The sequence below is a fragment of the Salarias fasciatus genome, chromosome 19 (genome assembly GCF_902148845.1).
Source record: "Salarias fasciatus chromosome 19, fSalaFa1.1, whole genome shotgun sequence".
Classification (NCBI taxonomy): domain Eukaryota; kingdom Metazoa; phylum Chordata; class Actinopteri; order Blenniiformes; family Blenniidae; genus Salarias; species Salarias fasciatus.
In genome coordinates, this window is record NC_043763.1 from 6,450,859 (window position 1) to 6,474,208 (window position 23,350).

Genomic DNA, 23,350 nt, shown 5'->3' on the forward strand with positions numbered 1-23,350 from the left:
ACTTTATGAACTGAATGTGCAACAAGAGCATCAAATAATTTGGATCACTTTTAACTAGGCCTGTAGTTGGTTTAAAGGTATAAAAAAAAATCAGAGAAAATCTTATTAAAACATCCAATAATCAGGAAATGGCCAATCTTGCATAAATATGGACATTATGTTAAATGATACAAACATCACATTTCTCACTGCTTCAATGAAAACATTATAACATTTTCTGAATTTTGATATTATACTTGACTGTCTACAAAATATTATACAACAGTTTCAGTCTTCAAATATTTTCCATTTTTTCACATAAAGTGATTGATTATTCTAAGAGAGATGTAGAGCTGCAGGACTTGATGCTTCAGTTCAGTAAGGCTGCATATAATCCACATTAGTATGTTTTTTTAATCAATGTTAAATGGTGTTTCTCTACTAAGAGTTGCAGAACAGGACTTGAAATATTATGAATTTCTTCTCTATAACTGTCTGGGGAAACTGTTGAAAATCACACAATAGTGATGATAACAACAAGATGACAAGAAGAGTGATTGAAAAGTTTTAATTTCATTTAATTACTTGCAGCATTAAGATTTTTCAACATAAGTTTTCAGTACTTCACTGTATGTATAGGCTGTATTTTTTTTATTAAATTATTGACAAACTGCATAGATAGATAGCTGGATAGATAGATACTTTATCAAAAATTTTACATTTTCACCTGTCCACATACAACAACTTAAGAACCAAAAAAAGACACAAAAGGTTAGTACAAAGAATAAGTCTAATTTTAAGATCAACCCAGTTTAAACAAACAAAACACAATTTTCCAAATCTAAAGAAATACTGTTATAAATGTTGATATAATGTCATGCTATATGCACAAGTTAATTAAATTAAATTAAATTAAATTAAATTAAATTAAATTAAATTAAATTAAATTAAATTAAATTAAATTAAATTAAATCATTTGGAAGTACACAGGTAAGGACTGAGTGCTAAAGCACAGAGTAGTGATAATCCTTTCTTTCATGGCAGACTGGTGTGAATGGCGGCGGGGCGGGGCGGGGCTGCGCGCCTTCCCCCGCCTGTGATGCAAATGAAGGGGCTTTACCCGGATCTACCGCTGCAGAGAACCGAGGCTCCTCCCTGCACTCTTTATCGCCTTATAACAGGGTCTCTCACTGGCGCGAAAAACGCACTGTGTGGCTGTCTCTGTTCCACGCTCTGGGGCGGACCGTGTGGCTGCTGCGTGCGCCCCGGCGGGTTTTTTTTCTCTCTTTCTGTGCAAAACTAAACTGAAACTAAAGTACGGACTGTGTTTTCTTCTTCAGACACGGACAGTTTCCCCGAACACCCAGAGGACTGTTGGCTCTTTTCTTTTTTTTCTTTCGGATGCAGGTTGGATTTTAACGTCCTGAGATTCACGTGGGGAATCTGCTGAGAACCGGTGAGTGGCTCGAACGCGTCTGTGCGTAAAACTAAGTTTTTTTTTTTTTAAAGGGATGGAGGGGTGGAGATTGAAGCCGGACTTACAGCCGTGCACTTTCCTTCCTCCTTGATTCTCGTGTGTAAAACAAAGCGCCGTCTACATTTCAGGAAATCCAGCGCGCGCTGTTTCACTTTTACGCAGTGCTTTGATTCCCAGACAGTTTAGGACTCCATATAGGACCGGGTTATGCAATAACCTTGTATGTGTGTGTGTGTGTGTGTCTGTGTGTACGTGTGTGAACAGCTTGAGTCCAGCCCTGCAAGGAGAGCATCCGCAAGATGAAATCAATTATTAATAGGGTCCCATTTGTAGAAAGTAGGCTGTTAGGAGGATGTAGTAGTTTCCCATTAGATGGATACTTGTGCTCGTGCTGTCTGCTGGGGGCTACTTTGTACAGATCGTTGTTAATCTCTGTGCTGTTTCCTCCCCGGGTTGTACAGGACGTTCTCCAGGAGCCCTCTGATCATTTCTGGGAATAAACTCTTGTGGATTTTTACCCTCTGGAAGCATGGAGTACGACTGTTACCAGGGTTACTTCTTTAATTATTTCGACACCGAGGGGGATTTCTACAAGTCGACCGCACCAAGTGAGGACATATGGAAAAAGTTCGAGCTGCTGGCCACCCCTCCCATGTCTCCCACGCGGACTCCCTCTCCGGGAGACCGCCTCAGCTGGCTGACCAAAGCGCTGGGCCAGGAAGAGGAGTGCGAGGCTCCCTTCATCCCCGACAGGCAGCAGCTGCTGGGGAACCTCAGCGCGCACATCATCCGGGACTGCATGTGGAGCTGCTTCTCCGCCAGCAAGCACCTGGAGAAGGTCAGCGGGAGAGGAGCGTCCTCCGCGGCGCAGCAGACGAGCGCTCCCCCGGTGGCACAGATCACCGTCAGACCCGGCAAGGCGCAGTGCGTCTCGCCGGGCGCGCTGCTCGCCACCGCGGCCACGGACTGCGTCGACCCCACCGCCGTCCTCACCTACCCGGCGAATAGCTGCAGGAAGCCGGCGTCGTCTGGCTCCGAGTCTCGCTCTGATTCCTCTGGTAAGGAGACTGTCACGCTCCCGGCTGCCCCACCCTGCCCTGCCCGCCCGCCCCGGGATTACGGAGCCCGCTAACAATGCGTAATTTAGAGAGCTGGGCTGCTGTTGCATAACTGTGGTCTGCGCTGCGGAGGGGTTATCAAGTGCAGCGCAGTCAGTCAGTCACCTTAAGCCCGGATTTCTTTACTCTTTACTCTGACAATGCGCCACATGCTTCTTCCTAATACCCACTCAGGCTTTTTTAAAAATAGCGCCCCTATCACTTTTACTGGTGCTCCAGTGTCTTCTGGCAGCTCTGCATCAGAGTGCGGTAGAGGGGCGGGGCGGCCCAGTCAGGATGATTTATTGTCACTACACTCATGCACTGACAAAACCGTGAGAGTAACTCTTTCACATTTCCCAATCTTGGGGGGGATTGCCCCCCTGCCAGGAGACCCCCTCTTCCCCCCCCCCCTCCCTCATTTAAATTGTTGATGAATGTTCTTTGACAAACGCCTCAGTTCCTGCAGAGCTTGGCCGCTGCTGTTAGCCCTCCTCAATCTATGGTGATCTGCTTCCTGGGTCTGGGAATGCTCTCCCTTGTAGCCGGTTTAGTTACATTTTCACCCATGGAGCTTGTGTGTGTGTCGGATGTGCACTGATGCCTTGTTCTCCCCCCCCCCCCCCCCCCTGTGATGACAGACGATGAAGAGGAGATTGACGTCGTCACTGTGGAGAACAAGCAGAACCGGGTCCGGCTGGTGAACGTCCGGAAGCCGGTCACCATCAGGGTCCGCGCCGACCCCTGCCCCAAGCGCTTCCACATGTCGGTTCACCGGCAGCAGCATAACTACGCCGCCCGGTGTCCGGACAGCGAGCCGGAGCCTGAGGAGGACGAGGAGGAGGAGGAGGAAGACGACGAAGAGGACGAGGAAGAGTACGCGGAGCCGCCGAGCAAGCGCACCTGCACGGCGGCGTACAGGCAGGCCAGCTCCTCCGAGCCGACGTCCCCCTCGGAGACCCCCCAGAACTCGGACACAGAGGACGTCGACCGCAGGCGAAACCACAACTTCCTGGAGAGGAAGCGGAGGAACGACCTCCGGTCTCGCTTCCTCGCCCTGCGGGACCAGATCCCCGGCCTGGAGTCGGCCAAGACGCCCAAGGTGGCCATCCTGACGCAGGCCACGGAGTACCTGGTGGAGCTGCACAGCCGGGAGAAGCGGCAGCTCCAGGAGAAGAAGCGCCTCAGATCCAGGCAGCAGCAGCTCCTCCGCAAGCTGTCCGAGCTCAAACGCTCCTGAGACCCCCTCAAAGAACCCCCCCCCCCCCCCGCCTCGTTCAAGTCTAGGAACTTTGCTCCCACTTACCTGTCACTTTCAAAAAGCTGTTCTTTGTTTCTAGAACAACATGCCTCATGTATAAAGTTGTGAATCTCGCGGATTGTGTGTGTGTGTGTGTGTGTGTGTGTGTGTGCGGCTGTGGGCTTCCTGTGGAAAGGCCGCTCCAGGCCTTCTTGACCTGTCAGGACAGCTTAGATCCGATTGCTGTTTCATGGTTTCTTTTTGCACAGTGTTTTAGTCATGAGCAGGTGGTTAAAGAATTCTGGCTCTACCGGGCTCGATCCTGGCGTTCGGCCCGGTGATCATAGTTTACAGGGACACTTGTAGCCTTGAGGATGTGTGTGGAATTCAGTTGTGGTGTCTTCATTTCATCACTGCACATACATTAATGTGTGTTTGCCTTTCCGTGTACATAAGAGTGAAGATTGTTTGTTTTTTTTTTTTCTCGTGTGGCTGATGATCCGATGTACAAATTGTTGTGTATATGATAGCTTATTGCTCCTGCTGAAGGAGACCAAACCAAGAATTGTTGACGAGCTCTGCTCCTCCGCATGACGTGCCAACGGGGCACAGAGAAAAATTTATTTTGATAGAAAAACCAGGAAAATGTTGAAAATAAGTTGCACTGCTGTACTTTATACTCACACGTCACTTTTCAATTTCGACGCTTCTCCTGATTTTTGGTTGATTTGTTTTTTCCTTTTTGTTTTTCTTTTTATAAGCATGCTAATATACAGCATCATTAAATTTTTATACCTTATTTGCATAAATGCTTGTGTTCTTGTGTTTATTCCAATTTTGCACTAAACACTGATCAGTGTTTGTTTCCACTTTTTGGTTTCAGGAAACAAACGCATAACAGTAAAATAATAATTGAGAGAGCAGATGATTTTATGTTGAAATTGCACAGTTTTTCCATCCTGAGAGCCCTCCAGGACACCTGGCAGTTGACTTCGGGCTGCAGGTCCTGTGTTTCACATCACTGACCCGCAACTATTGAATTTCTTTAGGTGTGACAACAAAACCGTCGTGCATCAAACTGATCGTCTCATTCAGATGCACCCTCCCTCGAAATCGGCTACAAAGGAGGGCCGATCATTAAAAACCGCACGACCGCCGGCCTGCGTCCGGGTTACTTTGCGGTATCTTTCAGCCGAATGCGCCAGCTGCCGGTCCACGGAAGGTTAGACCGAGCTCGTCCTTGAGCCTTGTCCTTGAGGAGAATCTGCGCGATACTGTTAGAGGATCCTCCCCTCTGCAGTGGCTGCTGCATGCTGGGCACCTGATGTGCTCTGAATTAGGTCACACTCGCGCACACAAATACAATTGGTATCTTTAGAACAGTCCCGTGGGTTTTAGACAGAGGTTGTGTGAACTTGCTGCCTTGGATCCGGTGCAGCTATTTGCACATGTATGCAGTCAAACGGTCACGCTGTCTCCTGCTGCTGGCTGCAGAGTAACCTCTAAGTTGTCCACCTCCCTTGCTATTTGCTACGCTTTATTGCTGAATTAGTTATTTAGTAGTCCATGTAATTGGTGGACACATCGGCCGAGCGTACGCGTGGTTTATGATTGTCTCTAACCAGCCAGCAGTCAGTGAGAGCCTAACAGAGCAAAGAAAGATTAAAGTGTAGGAAATTCAAACAATGCTGCAGTCATATCCAGAAGCACTGAGTTGAATTTATGACTTGGTCCTTTCATGCTGACCCTTGCTCTACATATAGCTGCTATGGCTTTTAGACATTTAATATCAGATTAAACTATTTTTACTGCAAGCAGCCATATTTGATGACTTCCACTTTTCTTTCCAATAGTTTAAAATAATAACAGGTTCATGATAATCACAAGAATATCCCTTTAATGTGTGTTTTATGTCTGATTTGCTCCAAACCTCTTCTAATGACATCAAAACTGTTGTGTTTTGCCCCCCTGGGAAACTATTTCTTACTTTAAGTAAGTTTTTTTTTATGCTATTTTAAATAGAAATTGTAAAAATGTAAGATTTTAGGTCTTAAATTATCCTTCAACAACACTACAGGTATCCACATATTTGCCCCATAAAGGGTTAATTCTCAGTGGATAACACAGTGACCATTAAAGCTGACCCAAACACCCGGTGAGGGGTGACATGGTTTGATACCCCTGCCCCGTTAATGACCTCCCCGACAAGTCTCAGCAGACCCGGATGACTCACGTTTGAGCTCCGGTCGTTGGTCGGATAAACTTAAAGCCGCCGTTTGTTTCAAGTCCGGCCTGACAGACGAGCCGGGCACACCCTGAACTCCAACCGTCTCACACTTGGCTCTCCTTTGTTATAGGTGGCGTCTCACCTGCCTGTTTTCACTCTCCGGGCCCCATTACGAGCCCCGAGGGCACCGTTTTCTGGCACAACTGAATATATCCCCCTCATAGGATTTATGTTTAGTGTCAGCTGAAGCAGATTAACGACCTCATGTATGCACAGTTCAAGAAATTAAACTAATCTGACTTTGTAAGAAGCTTCTGATGAGCAAACTTTCAACGCTTCCTATTTCCTGCCCCGAAAACAAGTCAATAAACAGTAAATCATCAATGAATGTTGAAGCGTCTCCTTTCAGGTTGTTATTCGGTGCGTCTGTGGTGCTTCTCCTTTTTATTGCACCTGGAAGTGTGAGTGAATTTCAGTTATCAGTGCCTGGGACAGACAGGAGAAACCTGTCAGATGTGTTTGCTGTTATTTTGCAACCACAAAATGATTGGCTCACAACAATGTGGTAAAAACCTGTCAAAAATAGGAGTACATGTTGACATTTTTCTAGTTGAGTCAAGATATTAACTTCAGTAAACAGTATTACAACACCCAGCGTATTCGTTTAATCGAGAATGAAAGGGAAATAAAATACCGAAATTAAAAGTCAGCACCAGTTGTATGTGTTCATATCTTCACAGTAAAAGCGCGGTGGTGATGGCGCGCCTATGTTTGAAAAGTTCAGGGTTTTTCCTGGAGGAAACAATGAGGAAAGAGGATCTCTTTGTCCTGAAGGATGCTCTGCTCCGCTCCGACGGTTAACTCGCCAGACCAGATTTTCTGCTCTGGGTTCGCCCACGGCGAGCAGCGCCGGAAAAGCACGTGCGATCAGTTTTAGGTACATGCTGTGACTGTCTCCTCAATCCAAGTTTTCCTCTCTCAAATCAGGTACCGACACTTACTTTCTACACAAAATTCATGCATACAACAATTAGAGAACATGTTGGTATTTTCAAGTAAGCATCAGAAGTGATAAGGACTGCGTCAGGATCGTGTCTGTCCCAAACGACAACATGCGACGTCTCTCCTGGTGGTCAGACTGAAATATGGGGTGAGTGCAGTCAGGGAGGGACTGTGAAGAATTGATGATGTGGCTGGGAGGAGAGTGGGCTCTCCCACTCATTTACACATCCCGCCCGTCTGTTTTCAGCGTGTGCACAGGGAGAAGTGAGAAGTCAGCGGCCTTCCAGTATACGAGCGAAACCTCAAAGCTAATGTTTCACCAGAACCTTTGAAGCATGAAGAGCCGGCCTGCACCGCTGCGTGGGAAAAACCTTTTGATTAATCACTGGTCACGATGATTGTGCTAATTTAATGATTGATTGAAAGTGGTTGAGCAGAGCAGAGCGGGTCAGTTCAACGGGGTAAGATAACGCTCAGAAGTTTGCTGGAAGGCGAAAACAACTTTCAGATATGATTACCTGTGCATAAAGGTGCAACCTTCACCTTCACCCTCCACTTTCTCATAAAAACAAATCACTGCAATTCATTTCATTGTGTGTCAAAGATCAACAAAGGCGGAAATTGGCCGTGCATGTGCAACCTTTGCCTCCAGAACAAATGACTCAACATGTGAAATTGGCAGGAAAGTGCTGAAGCAGATGAGCGCAGTTTATCTTTGGCAAGTTGCCCTCAGCAGGAACTCTGCACTACCAGTCTTACTTGCCCCACTGGAATTTCTCTCGCGACAAGCCGCCTTTTTAGGTGAAACAAGTGCGAATCCGCAGCTCGTCTGTGCAACCTGCCTCGGCGCGCCTCCAGCCGAGCGGCTCCGACAGCGTTTCTGTTGTTCTTGGAAAGTCAAAGGGTCAACTTTCGCAACTTAACATCCCGTAGCTGTCACTGCGATGACGCTCCTGCCTCTGCACTTTAAAGAAGAAAGAAAAACCGACTCGCTGGTCTATTGAGCAATATTTCCAGTATGTGAACTGGTTATGTTCAGACTGGCCTAGTTTGTATGGCATGTATACATTTCTCCACAGCGCTGCAGCGGAAACAGACCATAAACGTACACCCTGCGCCGGTTTGTGATTCTAAGAGCATGGTAGAACTCACTGCTTATCTCTGACCTACATGTAGGGGGGATATAGGACATATAATAGTGACAGGGGAGAGACGGGCTGATCGTTGGATAACCTTGTGATGTTCTGTGAGAATGAGCTGAATAAGCTCCCGCTCGGTCGTACCGGCGGAGATCCTGAGCTGAAACACGCTCAGAGGGAACTCGGCTGGAGAGAGGAGAAGTGGAGTCACCGCCATCCCTTTTCTTACTCAACACTCATCTCACACACACACACACCCTTCCCCTTATTCTATTTTCAAGTAGCTGACGGTCAAGGAAGATGTGGAAAACACAAGCGGGAAAAGAACAAAACACACACGCACGAACACGCACACACGCACACATCTGGTTGAGAGGGCACACGCCAAGCGTACACGGTTGCAGCTCGGTTGCAGCTCATCTTCCTGCCTACTGACCCACATTCCAGCCTGGTTGTGTCACGAGAACTCAGAGTTCAGTGGCACAATCATACCTCCACTATGTATCTGATCTTAATGAAGCTGCGTGTCTCCTGAAAACACTGCCATGTCACCGGCTGCCTTTTTACCCCATGTTTTCCTGGATTTCCCACTGTGTCTCCCCACAACTAACAGCCCCAAGCGTGCACGCCCCCATCCCTTCCCCAGGTACTTATCACAACCATTTGCTGATGTAGGTCAGTCTTCTGAGCCCGGTTTCTCCCCCTCATTGTGTCGCTGGCCCTCCCCATCCTCGGGCCAGTGTTACATAACAGTGACGAGTCAGTCTGAACAGTCCGTCTATATGCTTCTCTCTCTCTCTCTCTCTCTGGATACATCTGGACCCAGCTGACTGTTTCCGTTCAAACCTCAGCCAGTCTGGGAAACGGGTTGGCCTTAAAACTGAACAAACACTTCAAGTGTCACAAGGTCCCGTGCAGCACCTGTTGTGCAGCGCAAAGATTTGTCAGACCTTTGTTCTGGCCTCTTTTGTTTTTTTTTTTTTTTTTTTAATTCGTGGCTTCCTTCACAAGCACCCTCACCGCCATCCTCAGCAGATTGTTTTCTCATCTGTTGTAGGTTAGTAGTATCTGAGTTACCTTCGGGAGGGTGAGCGCAGGGCCAAACGGGCATGTTGTGTCAGCGGAGCAGGCCTTTCAACTCGCCTGTCTAATCTGGAGGTAATCCTAATCCCGTTAGTGTAAACACGAGGGCCATCTGGGCCGAGACACACCGCGGCTCCGATTATAATGAACTCATCAGAAGGTCTTCAAACCATCATAGTGCGCAAGCTGTCAGCGGCTGCCGCTAAACTCTTTGACCTGAGCCGATGACGACGGACCGACCAATGGCTGACAAGTCAAACAGATGTAGCGTCGGCGCTTCACACAGCTCCTCGTGATAAATCTGCAAATCAGACAGTGAGAGAAGAGAAACGCCTCATATTTTTGGGGTTTGAACATATTTTATCATCAGTTCCTGTGGTGTGGTTTGCCTCTGGGGAGGGAGATTTAGTCGAGGTGACGTAACCATGATGCTGGTTAATAGATAATCTGGGGGAAAGCGGGGAAAAGAGCCACAGTGACGACTGCTGCGTTGCCCTCACTCTGGGGACTGGTCATCTTCTGTCATTAAACACACATAAACACAAACGGAGGCGTGAGAGTTAGCTGAGCCGACACTCTCATTTTAAGTTCCATCTACTGAGCATGTTCTGAACAGCTATTTACTGATGCCATGGTTTCCCTCGTTTCCATGGAGACAGACTAGGATTTTCAAAAACTTCCATCATGGGATCTGTTCATTAAAAGTTGTGTTTTCAGTGGCTCTGTGCACCGTTGTCATGTAAACAGCCCTCTCATGTGGCACTATGGCACTTTGAGATTTCTGTTTGAAATGGAAAGTGCATTATAAATAAAAGGTATTATTATTATTATTATTATTATTATTATTATTATCATGTCCACACTCCCCCGACAGGATCCAGGATATCGTCACCAACAGAAAATATTCAGATTTGATTTAGGCTAAATAAAGTGGCATAAAGTCACATTGTCTGCACAGACTGTTATTGGTGTGAAACAACAAGACATGTTGCACTTGGGGAGCATCAGCTGTTATCTCCAGCGTCATCAAAACTTCACAAAAAATCTGGTTATGACCAGTCTTGGAAAGTGTCAACCCTAACCGCAATACACACACACACAACTTAGACATATCTTTTTCTTTTGTCACCCCTTTTCCAATCAATTCATTTGTGAATCGATCCAGCGTGTCCAAAGAAGGCAAATTATGCTCTTTATCTCTTATCTCAGAAACACGGGTGAACCTGTTGCCGCTGCAGGGGCGTTTTAGCAGTTTTAGCACGCAGCGACTGGTGCGCGCTCAGCAAACAGCCATCTTTTGTCAGCCAGCAGATGTTCCATTGTTTGGCTCGGTTGGTGTAAGGTTGCTTCAGTTGAAGTTGGGACACTTGCTGCATCTTTTGAATTTAGCCCCTTTGAGTGCCGTCACCAGCTAGTCGCTCAAGATACTCAAGGGTGGTGGTGGTGGGGGGGGGACTTCGCCCCTCCCCCAGTCCCCTTTAACCCCCCAGACCTCATGTAGCTGTTGCCCCACCACCACCTTCCACTACTATAACCCCCCTCCTCCTCCCTTTTGGATTCTCTTTTGTCTCTCCCTCTTGGTCATTCTGTCTCTAATCAGCTTCCCCCACCTCGCACCACCGCCAATTTATTGACCATTTACTGCACTGCGGAGTGTGGAATGCTGGGTATTTGCATCAGTATACATGTAAACGCTCAGCTGCAGATTCGCACACAGGACTAGCCGCTCAGCATGTGTTGAGAGACTGCCTGTTATCAGATGTATATTGTATAGGGTCTCTGTTTGTCTTGCGTGGTTACAATTCCTTCTTTTCAGCTCGGCGTCTGAATGTGGCTGCTGTTCCTAAAGTGACCGCCACTGTGGAGCTTATGCAATAATCACTGCCCTGTTTCCCTCATCGCCACAATCTGTGTGAGTGAAACACTGACAGAGAGAGAGAGAGAGGAGACCTAGGAAACACACATCAGAGGCTTCCTGTTTTTGTGTCGAGCCCACTGGAGGCAGGAAGTGAGAGGAACTGCTGCTCTGGTGGTTTTTGTTTTTTGCTCTTTGACAGGTGAATTTTGTGCTCAGTCAGGTCCCACACAATTACTCATGCTGCTGATTGAGAAAGGGGTGGAGCAGCCCTGCGCCGCCGTCTCCGTGAAAGCTAATAACAAATCCAATTATGTCACTTGAGTGCAGTGTGGCTGCTGCTCGTGGTCGACGACGCTACCTCGGCAAGTGACCTTCATGTGAGTTCTGCCGGTGGAAGGTCGCCAGCTCTCGTTTCAGCCAGAAGAGGAAGAAAGGCCTCTGAGTGCATTTGTGTGTGTGTGTGTGTGTGTGTGTGTGTGTGTGTGTGTGTGTGTGTGTGTGATGTAGGTTTTATAAATGGAAAATGAGGAAGGGCTCAAGCCAAAACCAAGCAGAACCCCAGTAAGAACAAAGAATCCGGTTGTGGTGAACATGCCTGAGTGGCTGCTTTGAAGGACTGATTAAGGTTATAATAGTCATCTGCTTTGCCTCGAGCCTTCAGGCTGTGTGTTTGGGGGGTGGGGCTTGATAAGGGGGTGGAAAAAGGAGGGGGGGTCCATGCTGTTACCCTCTTTGTTCTGGCCCGCTCTACTCATGCCTTCTTTTGTCTCCACCCACAGTCTACCACTGAGAAAGCATTATCTCTTCAGCCGTCTCGCGCCAAAACAGGGAGGAGGGGAAACGGCGTGTTGCAGTCTCTTTGCACCGCTCTTTCTCTTTCCTTTTCCCTGAAGTGGGGGTTTTGTATCTGACATGTTTCCAGGACAACTTCAGGTATATTTACAAGCACCAAAGCTCCATGAGACCAGCCCCCATGCAACTCTTCTCCTCTCCCTCTTTCGGTGCATTTGTGTGTGTGTGTGCCTCTTTCTCTCAAGCGTTTTCCCGCCACTCCAGGGCGCGAGGGGAGGGGCGGAGTGGAGGAGTGGTGTCACAGCCGGTATGAAGAAAGGCTGGATCCTCTGAGCATCGCGCCAAATGCCGGCGTTATTCAAATCGACTCAGTGGGTGCGGCCCAACTGTCTCCATGTCCTGTTAACCCCCTCAGAGACTCAGGCTGCAAACACAAAAGGCAGACACAAGGAAAGGCCGAGAGCCGCTTCAGTGGATCAGCAGTCTTCTCCTCAAATCTAACAGCGCACATACAGAAATGCAGAAATGTGTAACTTTACCTTGTTTCATTCACACTCTGTGTGAAACAGTATTTTTCTATATTGTCATTCTTTCTTTAATCAAACACTATCTAATATAACCCTTTATGTTAAAATGACAGCTTTAGATTAGCTGAAATAAAAAAAATCCCAAAAAACTTTAAAACATGAGTTTTTCAGCTGCAGTCACAAAGTCTAAGTCTACAAGAGACTAGAATACACATATTTTTAGTTCAACTTCCTTTCTCACACTTGCAGAGTTTCTCTTCCGCATCCTCTTTGTCTGCAACGCCCCAAGGAATGAGTGAAACTGAACAATTCAGCAGACAAAGAGGACCGAGAGCCTCGGCACATCTCTGCTACACTCTAGTGGCTGCAAACATCACATGCAAGAAATGGCTGAGGATCATTTCCCCATCTGTGCACCCTGAAGGCTTTCTTTTCTTTGCTGTGTTCTAAAACCTTTGTGTTGCAAGAAAATAGTTGATGTGAATGCAATGACAACAGAGTGGTGGGAAGAAAACTTTACATATACAGTATCTTCTATCTTTAAATCACATATTTAACTTCAAAATAGTACAAACTTGTGCTACTCTGAAGATCAGATCATGTTATTCATGTGCTTATAATTATGATGTAAAAGTTAATCCACTGTATGTTTGATCAGTTTCAGAACCAGCTTAAGTTCTTCAGCAAAAGTTATGCAAAACCATATCTTAGCTGATTCTTTGTGTGTGTGTGTGTGTGTGTGTGTGTGTGTGTGTGTGTGTGTGTGTGTGTGTGTGTGTGTGTGTGTGTGTGTGTGTGTGTGTGTGTGCGTGCGTGCGCGCACTTGCTTTCTGAAGTTTAGACTGCATCTTTACAAGAAATGCTGGATTTACAAAAGGTTTCCACATCATGTTGTGCTCTGAATAACATTTAATTAAAAAATGCCACAGAAGGTGTGAGAAAGTCATGGATTTGAATAGCAGCAAGACCTTTCTGTGTAAAATCTGAATGTTCTTCCTACGTGAGCGAGAGTTTCCTCCGAGTACTCAGATTTCCTCCTACATTATGAAAATGTGTGTGTGGTTGTGTGTCTCTGTGTTTATTGTGTGATGCGACTTGTCCAGGGTGTGTCTTGCCCTCGCCCAAGTCGGCCCAAGGTTCTGTGACCCTGAACAGGATTTAATGGAATAGAAGTTGGAGATGGATACAGTCATAATAAATTCAGGTTATGTTTATTTATTTATTTATTTTTAACTAAGATTTCTTGTATAAAACTAGAAAGAGATATCACACTGCAAGAACCATTCCGCTGCTGCTGCTGCTGCTGCTGCAGTCCCCCTGGTGCTCTCTGGCTCCCCCTGCAGGATTCTGACTGCAGCACTTAGGAAACAACTCATCTCACATATCTGAGTTGTTCATTTGTGCATAATTCTAGTTAGTTTAAAAGACTCTCATTCTGGATGAAAGAAGCCTGTTTTAGTCCAAACAGGTCAAGTCAAGCACAAGTCTGTTTTAAACGGTGCTGCGTGATGAATCCCAAAAGGTCAAAACGATGTCATGCCCTTAATAAATAAATTAAGGGTGACCTAAGTTTCCCTTGGGCACCGAATGCAAGAGGACACCTCTGCCTGCAGATGTGTGTCGTGTCTTCCAGGAGGATGTTAAAGGGTTGAGGTCCTTGAGACACTGAATGACACATCTTCTTTCACATGTCGATAAAAGCTCTTTGCGCCTGGTCTGAGCTTTGAAGAGAGCATGAGAGATCACATTAACAAATCATACGGTGGTCTTGAATTGAAATGTTTTTTTTCTTTGAGATTAATTCTAAGCACAAAGAGCAACATCCATCAAGACATTAAATTAAAAAACATGTCAATATCTGGGACAGCGAATGTGCTAAGTTGCCAGCACTATTTGTCAAATCTGTGTTTAAAAACGAGGGCCGCTAATGGATGTCTTTATTTCGAATGTGTCTGAGACGTGATGGCGCTAATGTCCTTGCATGACGTCTGCTCACCGTCCTCGTCCCGGCAGCCGCGTGAAGCTGACAAATTGCCCGTTAGCCGCACCTAATGCCGTTAATCAGCCCTTCAAAGCACAAAGCTCACTTTCATCTTTGTTCCCTGCATTACCTGCCTGCATCTCAGCCTGATGCCGTACTGAAGGGGTGGTGGTGGTGGTGGTGGTGGTGGTGGGGGGGGGGGGGTTATTTATTTGGCCTGGTGTCCACACAGCCAATCGGACCAGGACGCGGGAGTCCCAGCCGGTCTGGCTCCCCGGACCGTTGCCTGGCAACTGGGACTGCTGCTTTGTAATTCAATCCATGGAAACATCCTGCGGGGGTGCGCATGGGAAGGAGGCGAAAGAGGTGATCAGTGGATGCATGGGGAGGGAAGCAAATGACCCAGGAAGGACTCCATTTCCCACACTGCTGAGCAGGAGCACAAACTGCTAATGTATGAGAAGGAGTGAAAACACACGCCCACCGCTTCTGCCAGTAAAACTCCCCTGCAATACCGTAAAATGACGTCACGACGCAAGGTGCGCGGAAGGAGACTGCGCCGCTCTGTCAAAAGATGTGAGGCATGAGCATATTTCAAGCCTCACGACACACAGCGTTCTGTCCAATAGCAAGCAACAGCAAGTTGTCACATATAGTAAATCACACGCTCTGTCAGTGCTCCGGGGAATTCCTAGATACTGAAGGGGTTAAAAAGGGGGCTGGACGAAAAATGGCTTGCAGTAGTGTCTGTACGAGAGAGGAACACGGAGGATAACGCAGAGAATCTGACACGCATGATGCTGCTGAAGATGAGAGGAAGTGCTCACTGCCTCAATGTCGCCTTCCTCTGAATCCCTATCCATCCGTCTTTGGCTCGGCAACATCTCAGCACCACTCCAACGTAATCCACCGCAGTCAGATTGGTCTCATCTCTACGGAGTGCCAGGGCTGAATTCAGATGGTGAACAGTGAGTAAGGACTCCGGGAACTCCTGCCAAAGAGAGAGTCAGACGAGAAAAGTGATCCGTCCAGGGACACACTGGGACTCAGTGTGGTCCGAGACGAGGGCGGTGAGCCTGAGAGGTAAGATGAGTCTGAACAACGGTCAAAGTCTGAGTGTGGGTGGACGGGACTTGACCGGGAATGGCAGCAGCAGCAGTGGAGCCCCCTGGGAAGACACCGGGACATCTTTAAAGCCCACCACCCCAACTCAGAGACCCAAATCAGTGAGTATGACGACAGCCTTCCTCATGCAGAATCTGTTTGCAGATTAGTTTTCAGAGGAGCTTTGTTTCACACAGTTGTTGCTCTGGATCTGAATACTTAGGGCCACAACAGAGTTCTGCTCACTCTTGAAGGCTCTTCATCTGACAGTGACCGAGACTGATGTCCTATAATAAGAAACAGATCCTTCACTCAACTTTATCAGAATCAGTTCCTCATCCGGAGGCTGAACTACATCTACCAGTGAGCGCTGTAACATGAAGATGTGGCCCGGAGAAACCGGATAGGAGCTTTGGGAGGTTTTATTGTGTCTGCTGGAAACTGATCGAAGAGTGGAGGAGTCCTGTTTCAGACGAAGCTGATAGTTCTCTGTCGAGGCAACTGGCCACATGAGATAGACTTCTTATAGAGAATGCAACAAAAACAAAACCTATGCATCTCTGTCAGATGTTTTCATTGTTTAAAGCTCTTTAAGATTCACTACTTTTCTTTCAATGTGAACTTTCTCCCTAATGGTTAAAGGTACCACGTGTCTCTTTAAGAAATACCACTTTTGTGCATCAGGTGGCAGTAGTGAGTCACTGTAATTGGCAGGTTGTCTCCAGTTAAATTCTTCATTAAATTTGGGAGTCTTCTGTTTGATTATTAAGTGATTAGACACTTCAAAATCAACCAGAAGTCTTCAAAATTTAATGAAGAATTGGACTGGAGATGACCTGCCTATTAGAGTGACTTTGATGTTTTGTATGACAGTAATTTGTATTTCAACTGCTTTATGCTCATCATAAAATATAATCTATCGCCAGCATAGATTTGTTTTCAAGTTAAACAGATCACACTGTGTTCAAAATGTCCAGAGACTTAATGTGTGTCTACTGCACTCTGGTATGCTGGTCCGCCCTATCAGAGTCCTGGAGAGGAAAGAATGTCTTATCACGGAGTCACTGGTGTCCTGACACCTCTACTCACTCAGATTACCCTCTGCTATATGTCAGACAGGGGGCTAATGTTTTTATTAAATCAGCCCTCGCTCCTGGGAACTGTCAAAGTTCGTAAATCAGCCCACGATGTCAATCTGGCACCCCAGCTCAGAATATCAACGGGAGACATTGCATAACATCTGCAGTTCTCCCTTCAACATTAAATGTTCCCAACTTGTCACCCTTTCAGCCCAAGCCGGAGAACGCCATCACCATCGCCGTGTCGACCCGGGTCCTCTTCAACATGGAGAAGGAGCAGCAGATCTACGAGCGTCAGGGTTTGGAGGAGTACATCAAGTACCAGGTGGAGCATGAAACGGAGCCGTTCAGCCCAGGACCCGCTTTCTCCTTCGTCAAGGTCAGAGAACACGGAGACGAGGGGAAGAGGGATCTGATATGATGACAACAGGGGGTTTAGGGTTAGGGTTAGGGTCGTGACTGAAGGTGGCAGATGGGTAATAAACACACCACACACAGCTATAGAAATAAACACTGATTTCTATTTGAAGCCTTGTGCCTTTTGTTTATGCGGAATTCTGTGCTTGGTTGCGTTCCCAGGCTCTGGAGGCTGTGAACACTCAGCTGAGGGAGCTTTATCCTGACAGCGAGGAGCTCTTTGACGTCGTGCTCATGACCAACAACCACGCATACGTCGGCCTGAGACTCATCAATACCATCAATCACTACCGTGAGTTACTCATGCAAAACAGTTACAGCACATATAGCAAATAGCACTTGGCTCCAACAAGTGAAATTCTTGTGTTTCTGCGTTTTTCGGATGAACTGCTTGCATAACCTTGTTTTGTCACAGGAAAGGTGGTAATCCTGTGAATGCAGGATTTCAGTGGGATGCAGAAGCTGCTGTCACCCACTTCACACTACCCCCACTCATCCATGGAAAATCTGATGAATCCTTCCACATAAGGAAAAATAATCGGTTTAAGTGATCTGAATAATTTATAGAAAAAAATAATCAATGTGGTAGCTGGAAAATTGAACAGGGTAAGAAGATAAAGGCTGTTTGATGTTTCACACAGTAATCAAACATTACATGGACCACTTTTATGTATTCAAAACCCTAATTTTTAATTACACTTTTTTTAATTCAGTCCTGTGGACCATTACCCTCTGTTAAAGAAAAATATATTAAAAATGTTGGTTAACGCCAAAGTCTTTTTTTTTTTTTTTTGCATTGAAATATTGGGTTAATCTAACATCCACTGTACCAGCAGTGATCTATCATACACTCGAGAATTAAATACATATTATTCTGCCAGTGGAAAATATGAAAATCATTGCAGCACATGCAGATATGATGTACAGTGCCAATAAAGAAATCTGTAATGTTTCAGTACATTTCCCCTTTAAGTGATTTTCCTCTAAAGGCAGTGGTTTAACCTTATTAATTCCTCAAGGAACAGAGATTATTGGTAACATTTGTTTTTTTTAATTTGCAAAGTAGTGTGTTATGTCAAGAAAGCAAACTGACCGGGCTTTGGTTTGGAGCCCTGCTGTAAATTCTGTGGTTGCTCTTGTCAGCTGATCATCTCTGTTCCCACAGTGTGGATGACTTTATGACCCCAGAGTCCCTTTTGGGCCACACAGACGCACAACTGCTTCTATAAAGAGCACTCAAAGACCCACAAGAACCAGGATTTTTATTGCCTATTTCAACAGCGGTTGATATCTAATAAAGTCCCACAGACCCAGAAATCTGGTGTTCAAATACTCAACTCTCACTCGATGTAAAAGCTGGGTGGGCTGGAGGTGCGTAATGTAGCTTCAGGCTTGCGAGGTGTCCTCGTCTAAACTGACGAAGGCATTTACATTTATACATTTCAAAGTGATCACAATCTCCTGCTAAACAACTGAGAAACAAACGGATGATTTCGATGTTCAGTTCTAAACCTTTGCACGAAAAAAAAAAAAACAGTAGGCTATGTAGCGTTGCCAAAAGAAAACAAATTTGCATATTGTAGTCACTCTAGGTTTTTCTTCCTTCTTCCTCCTCAAGCGTAACACCACTAACATGCAGATTTTATGCTTTTCCCTGGCCCTAGAGTATAGGGAGCTTATTTATACAGGGTTTTCTTAAATTATTATGAAAATAGTATATAATAAACCAGATTGAACCACTGACTGCCACATACTGAGTTTAAAATATTTCAGCAATTTTTGTAAATACAAAGCAAAAAGTGGAAAAAAAAAATAAAAAGAACACATTTTTGCTATTTGGCAAATGTAAACAATAACCGCTGGGCTATAATTCTAGCTGGTGGTAATGTGCAGTGTAGCATCAAGCCTCCTTGTTTCTCTGTAGCTGAACATGACTGTTGCATAACGTACCGTTCTTCTCTCTCTCAGGGAATACTTATGGTGTGCACACTGCCTTCACAAGTTCTGATAAAATCATCAAAATGAACAATAGTGTTTAACGTCAAGCAAACTACTTGAACTGCTTTTCTCTGCAGAGTTGTTCATCGAGCGTTTCTGCATGACCGGAGGAAACAGTCCAATCGGCTACCTGAAGGCCTACCACACCAACCTCTACCTGTCTGCCGACGCAGCCAAGGTCCACGAAGCTCTGGAAGAGGGTGAGTTTCAAACGGTAAAGCACCCAGTACGTGTCTGTGTATGTAAAATGGTAAATGTGTGTGTGTGTGACCCAGGTATCGCAGCAGCCACCATGTTCACCCCCGAGAAGATGAAGGAAGTGTCAGAGACCCAGCTGCGGGTCGCCTTTGACGGAGACGCCGTCCTCTTCTCAGACGAGTCCGAGCGGATTTATAAAGCTCACGGACTGGACAAGTTCTTTGAGCACGAGAAGGAGCATGAAAACAAGCCTCTGGACCACGTAATGCACACACACAAGAACCACGCTTTAGCCGAATGCACCTCATCCACAGTACAAAAGAAGTTCAATTCAGTTCAATCCAATCCAGTTAGAAGAAAAGCAAGGCAGGAAATATAATTTCTGAGTTTTTGTAAAGAAGCATATAGGGTGAAGGCTTACAGTTCTCTCTGTCTCTCATCACAGGGGCCACTGAAGGGCTTCTTGGAGGTTTTAGGAAAGCTACAGAAGAAATTTTACGGCAAGGGCCAGCGAATGGCCTGCCCCATCAGGACCTACCTGGTGACGGCCCGCAGCGCCGCCAGCTCTGGCACCAGAGCCCTGAAGACTCTGCGCTCCTGGGGTCTGGAGATAGACGAGGCTCTTTTTCTCGCTGGGGCTCCCAAGGGCCCGATGCTGGAAAAGATCAGGCCGCACATCTTCTTCGATGACCAGATGTTTCACGTGGAGGGGGCGGCGGAGATGGGGACGGTGGCGTGCCATGTTCCCTACGGCATCGCCCAGAGAGCTGCCAAGAGAGGAAGAAAGGGTGAAGAGACTCCTTCAGGACTCAAGTAGCCGGGACGCCGACGTGCAGACGCTCGGGAGACCGGAGGCATGCTCGATTTGGCGCTCAGCTGCATAATGATCTTAACTGCTGTAAAAAGTCAACGATAAAAGGTCCTGGGCTGAAAAAGAAATCTCATTCACCAAATCATTATCAATCAGATTTATTTAATATGCCGCTCATATATTTTATTTCTTGAAAGTTGTATTTTTTTTTTTTGATCCTCAATAGTGTTTATAAAATGTAACATTGCACATGAGAAATATTTTTAGAGCACTTAAACATAAAGCAATTCAGACTGTGGCATTAATGTATTTACTGACTGGACTGTAACATCGTATATAACAAGGAATGCAACCATTCTGAAACAGAATCCATTACTTAATCACAAGGATTCCTAGCTATAGAATGTATATTCCTTATAATCCAAAATCTCCTTAAAATTCTAACCTCTGATGACTTAAAACTGCAATTTAAAAGTACCGTATTCTTAAATTATGATCTATATTGTCATTGAGTATAGGTCCTAAACATTTCACAATGTAAGTAAGATTATAGTGAAATATGAATAAAATGTATTTTCCTGAGTTATTTTTTTTACACGTAAACAGCGGGTAATCCTGAAGTGAAGCGTTTAAAGACATACATAAATAAATTAATTATTAAACTGATATAATACCACACAGTTTATTTAGACATGAAAACACACACAAAACATGAACCTATTTTTGATCACTTAAATTTTATGCATATTTGTGGATCTGTGCAATTCCTCCACTTCATGTTGTGTGTGAGAGTGAAACCGGTGCCTTTTCTCTCGTTGTTCTTTCAAAAAAGTTTCTGTTGTCAGCTTTGCATGTTGCTGGTTGATGTATTCTATGACCGTGGTTGACTGGTTATTGTAAATGAATGCGTTTAAGAGTATATTGGAAACATGTCACTTTCTGATTTTAATGTTTTGTTTTTCTTCTTCTTCGTTCGAGACAGCAAAGAGTTGTTTAAATGTTCAGCACTTACTATTTGAACCGAGTCATGTGCAATTGAAAGTTCTGCTAACTGTTCCTGAAGTGCCCAAAGTTCAGTGTTTTTGTCGGGTTTATTGATTTTGTCTTGTCAGTGTGATGTCCGTGCACTTACTGTTTTATGAATGATTGGAAAGAAACGTGGATGCGACCAAAATCAGATGTGCAATCCTGATAAAACTGGCTCTAAAGACTGATGCTGGACTGTTTTTCTGTGTCACGACAAAGAGTGGGAAACTGCTGAGAGACGCTGTGTGTGAGTGATTCCTCTTCACAGCAGAGGGAGACAGACGCCAGCAGTTCTTTTGAAGTGCACTTTAAAAGCTCATCGATATCAAATAAACCAGCTGCTCCACATAGCTGAAGAGGATTAAAGGTCAAAAGAACCAATTAAATTAATTAAATTAAATTAAATTCAATTAAATTAAAGGTGCTATAGGCAGGATTTTGCTAGTCAATGCAAATTTTTCTGTGTTTTCTTTGGATTAAATGTCAGAGTATCCATTGATAATCCTTTAGGAGTGTAGCATAATTGCACTACCGCGAGGGCGCAGCATTTCCATCTGTTTCTGTTCTGAGCTGAAAAGGAATCTCGACAGCTCCAGGTATCTTTGACCAATCAGAAGAGCCCCTGAGGCTCTAACCATGATTGGTCGAGGGCTGTTCGTCGCACGTTCTTGTGGGAGGGGCTTAACTTGCGTAAGGGCGTGATGTCAGAGAAAAGAATCTTAGAATCCTTAGAATCATCTTTATTGTCATTGCAACAAGTTACCGAAGTTACAAGTACAACGAAATTCCATGGGTTTTAAAGACGCCCAGGCAGCCAGTAACAGTGCTCCGTCTTGAAAAAGAAACAGAGTTAAAGGAACTCAGACAGAAATTGGGGGGGGGGTTGGTAAAAAAAAGATACATCAATTCAGATCGCAGTTCCAAGAGGGAGTCGTGATAAGAAGTGAGAAACCAAAAAAAAGCCAACCTGCACAAACATAGCAAAAACACATGAGACAAATTGCTATCAGAGTACAGGATCAGTGGTTGCTGCCTTCACTGGCGCTACACACCATCACCACCAGGGGAGGAGATGTTGAAAGTAGGGGAGGGGGGATGTGTGCGAGTGTGTGCTCTATCAGTTCGTCAGTCCGTGTATGTGTGTGTGGCCCGTCCTCTCTGCGCTCCAGCTGGTGGCCTCCGTTGTCATGGGGATGTCCTCCAAGGAAGCAGTCCAGAAAGGGGAGGGTGATTCCAGGGGATCCGTTGTGGGAGATAGGGAGTGACCTCGTGTCCTTATCCTCTTCTGGGAGATGTTTGAATTCCAAGGGGCGCCAGACTCAGTCCGAAGGGTTTCTTGGTATCTTGTTTGGGTCGGAAGAAGTCGTTGTGACCTTCCCGTTATCGCTGGTTCTCAACCGTCTCAGACAGCAGCTGAGTTTAACCCTCTCGTGATGAAATCCATCTTGCGTCTCAGATCGTCCACAATCCCAGCAACAATGTCCATTTTTCGAGAGAGTTCGCAAATTCGGTCAGCCTCAGCTTTTGCCCGTTGATTTGAAAACAGGACAGGATTGGCTGTGCTGGGTTTCAAATCGCCATCTTAGATGGGTCAAATCGCCATCTTGCTTAGGTAAACCTAAACAAGATGGCAGAGATGCCGAATCCTGCCTACAGCACCTTTAAATTAAATTAAATTAAATTAAATTAAATTAAATTAAATTAAATTAAATTAAATTAACAGCCTTTACAAAAAAATGTAAATTAATAGAATTGTTATGAACCACTTAATAACCAGAACATAAGAAATGTATTCAAGAGACACAGATCAATTCCACTGTTATTTAAAGAGAAGATAGTGTTCTGAAACATTGTGACCTTATTATATACTATTGATTAACATTCAAACAATACATACTGTAAAATATACTGTATGTAGTGACCCACTCTGCAGCCTCTCTTCTATCCAGTGTGTTCAGAATAAACTGCATTTTGTCATTCTCATTATGTAAAATGGTAATCACAGCTTATATTCACCTAAACTGGATTGTTGTGCTAATGTGCACGAGCCTAGTTTACGTGTACAATTGTTTTTCTTTTGTTTTTTGTATACTGGCATGTGTACACTTGTTTCAGGCTGATTTCAGTCATAAAACTGTAACAAGACATACACATGAAGAAAAAAATACAAGCAAGACAAAATTTCAAACAGAAAAGCAAAGCAGGTCAACATCCACTTTAAACAGAGCTGTTGCTGATCTTTATTGTTGGGTGTGCAGAACACTCATGTCGATTCACAGTTTTGTCTCTGTATGAGTAATGCACATTTTCAACTT

General features: G+C 45.3%; 2 protein-coding genes and 1 long non-coding RNA gene across 3 annotated transcripts; 2 read left to right on the plus strand and 1 right to left on the minus strand.

The window, feature by feature from the left end:
- The first annotated feature begins 1,160 nt into the window (after window positions 1-1,160).
- Window positions 1,161-4,428, plus strand: LOC115407248 (protein L-Myc-1b-like). Its single transcript, XM_030117610.1, has 3 exons — window positions 1,161-1,435; window positions 1,918-2,514; window positions 3,195-4,428. Exons 2-3 carry the CDS (start codon window positions 1,986-1,988, stop codon window positions 3,791-3,793), a joined length of 1,128 nt encoding a protein of 375 aa, XP_029973470.1. The 5' UTR covers window positions 1,161-1,435; window positions 1,918-1,985; the 3' UTR covers window positions 3,794-4,428.
- A 4,064-nt stretch (window positions 4,429-8,492) lies between these two features.
- On the minus strand, window positions 8,493-20,792 carry LOC115407269 (uncharacterized). Its single transcript, XR_003933604.1, has 3 exons — window positions 20,710-20,792; window positions 10,337-10,346; window positions 8,493-8,526 (listed from the first exon to the last, which is right to left on the minus strand). It is a non-coding gene; the product is annotated as an uncharacterized LOC115407269 (long non-coding RNA).
- Window positions 15,186-20,039, plus strand: LOC115407249 (cytosolic 5'-nucleotidase 1A-like). The gene is made up of 6 exons (XM_030117611.1): window positions 15,186-15,628; window positions 16,797-16,964; window positions 17,165-17,294; window positions 19,078-19,200; window positions 19,276-19,460; window positions 19,644-20,039. Exons 1-6 carry the CDS (start codon window positions 15,491-15,493, stop codon window positions 20,013-20,015), a joined length of 1,116 nt encoding a protein of 371 aa, XP_029973471.1. The 5' UTR covers window positions 15,186-15,490; the 3' UTR covers window positions 20,016-20,039.
- Window positions 20,793-23,350: the final 2,558 nt, after the last annotated feature.

Bases quoted from the DNA above. Each gene is read 5' to 3' on its own strand.
- LOC115407249 (XM_030117611.1), top strand. From the start codon at position 15,491: ATGAGTCTGAACAACGGTCAAAGTCTGAGTGTGGGTGGACGGGACTTG. The intron at 16,965-17,164 runs GTCAGAGAACAC...TTGCGTTCCCAG, and splicing joins CCGCTTTCTCCTTCGTCAAG to GCTCTGGAGGCTGTGAACAC. The intron at 19,201-19,275 runs GTGAGTTTCAAA...TGTGTGACCCAG, and splicing joins CCACGAAGCTCTGGAAGAGG to GTATCGCAGCAGCCACCATG.
- LOC115407248 (XM_030117610.1), top strand. From the start codon at position 1,986: ATGGAGTACGACTGTTACCAGGGTTACTTCTTTAATTATTTCGACACC. The intron at 2,515-3,194 runs GTAAGGAGACTG...CTGTGATGACAG, and splicing joins GTCTCGCTCTGATTCCTCTG to ACGATGAAGAGGAGATTGAC.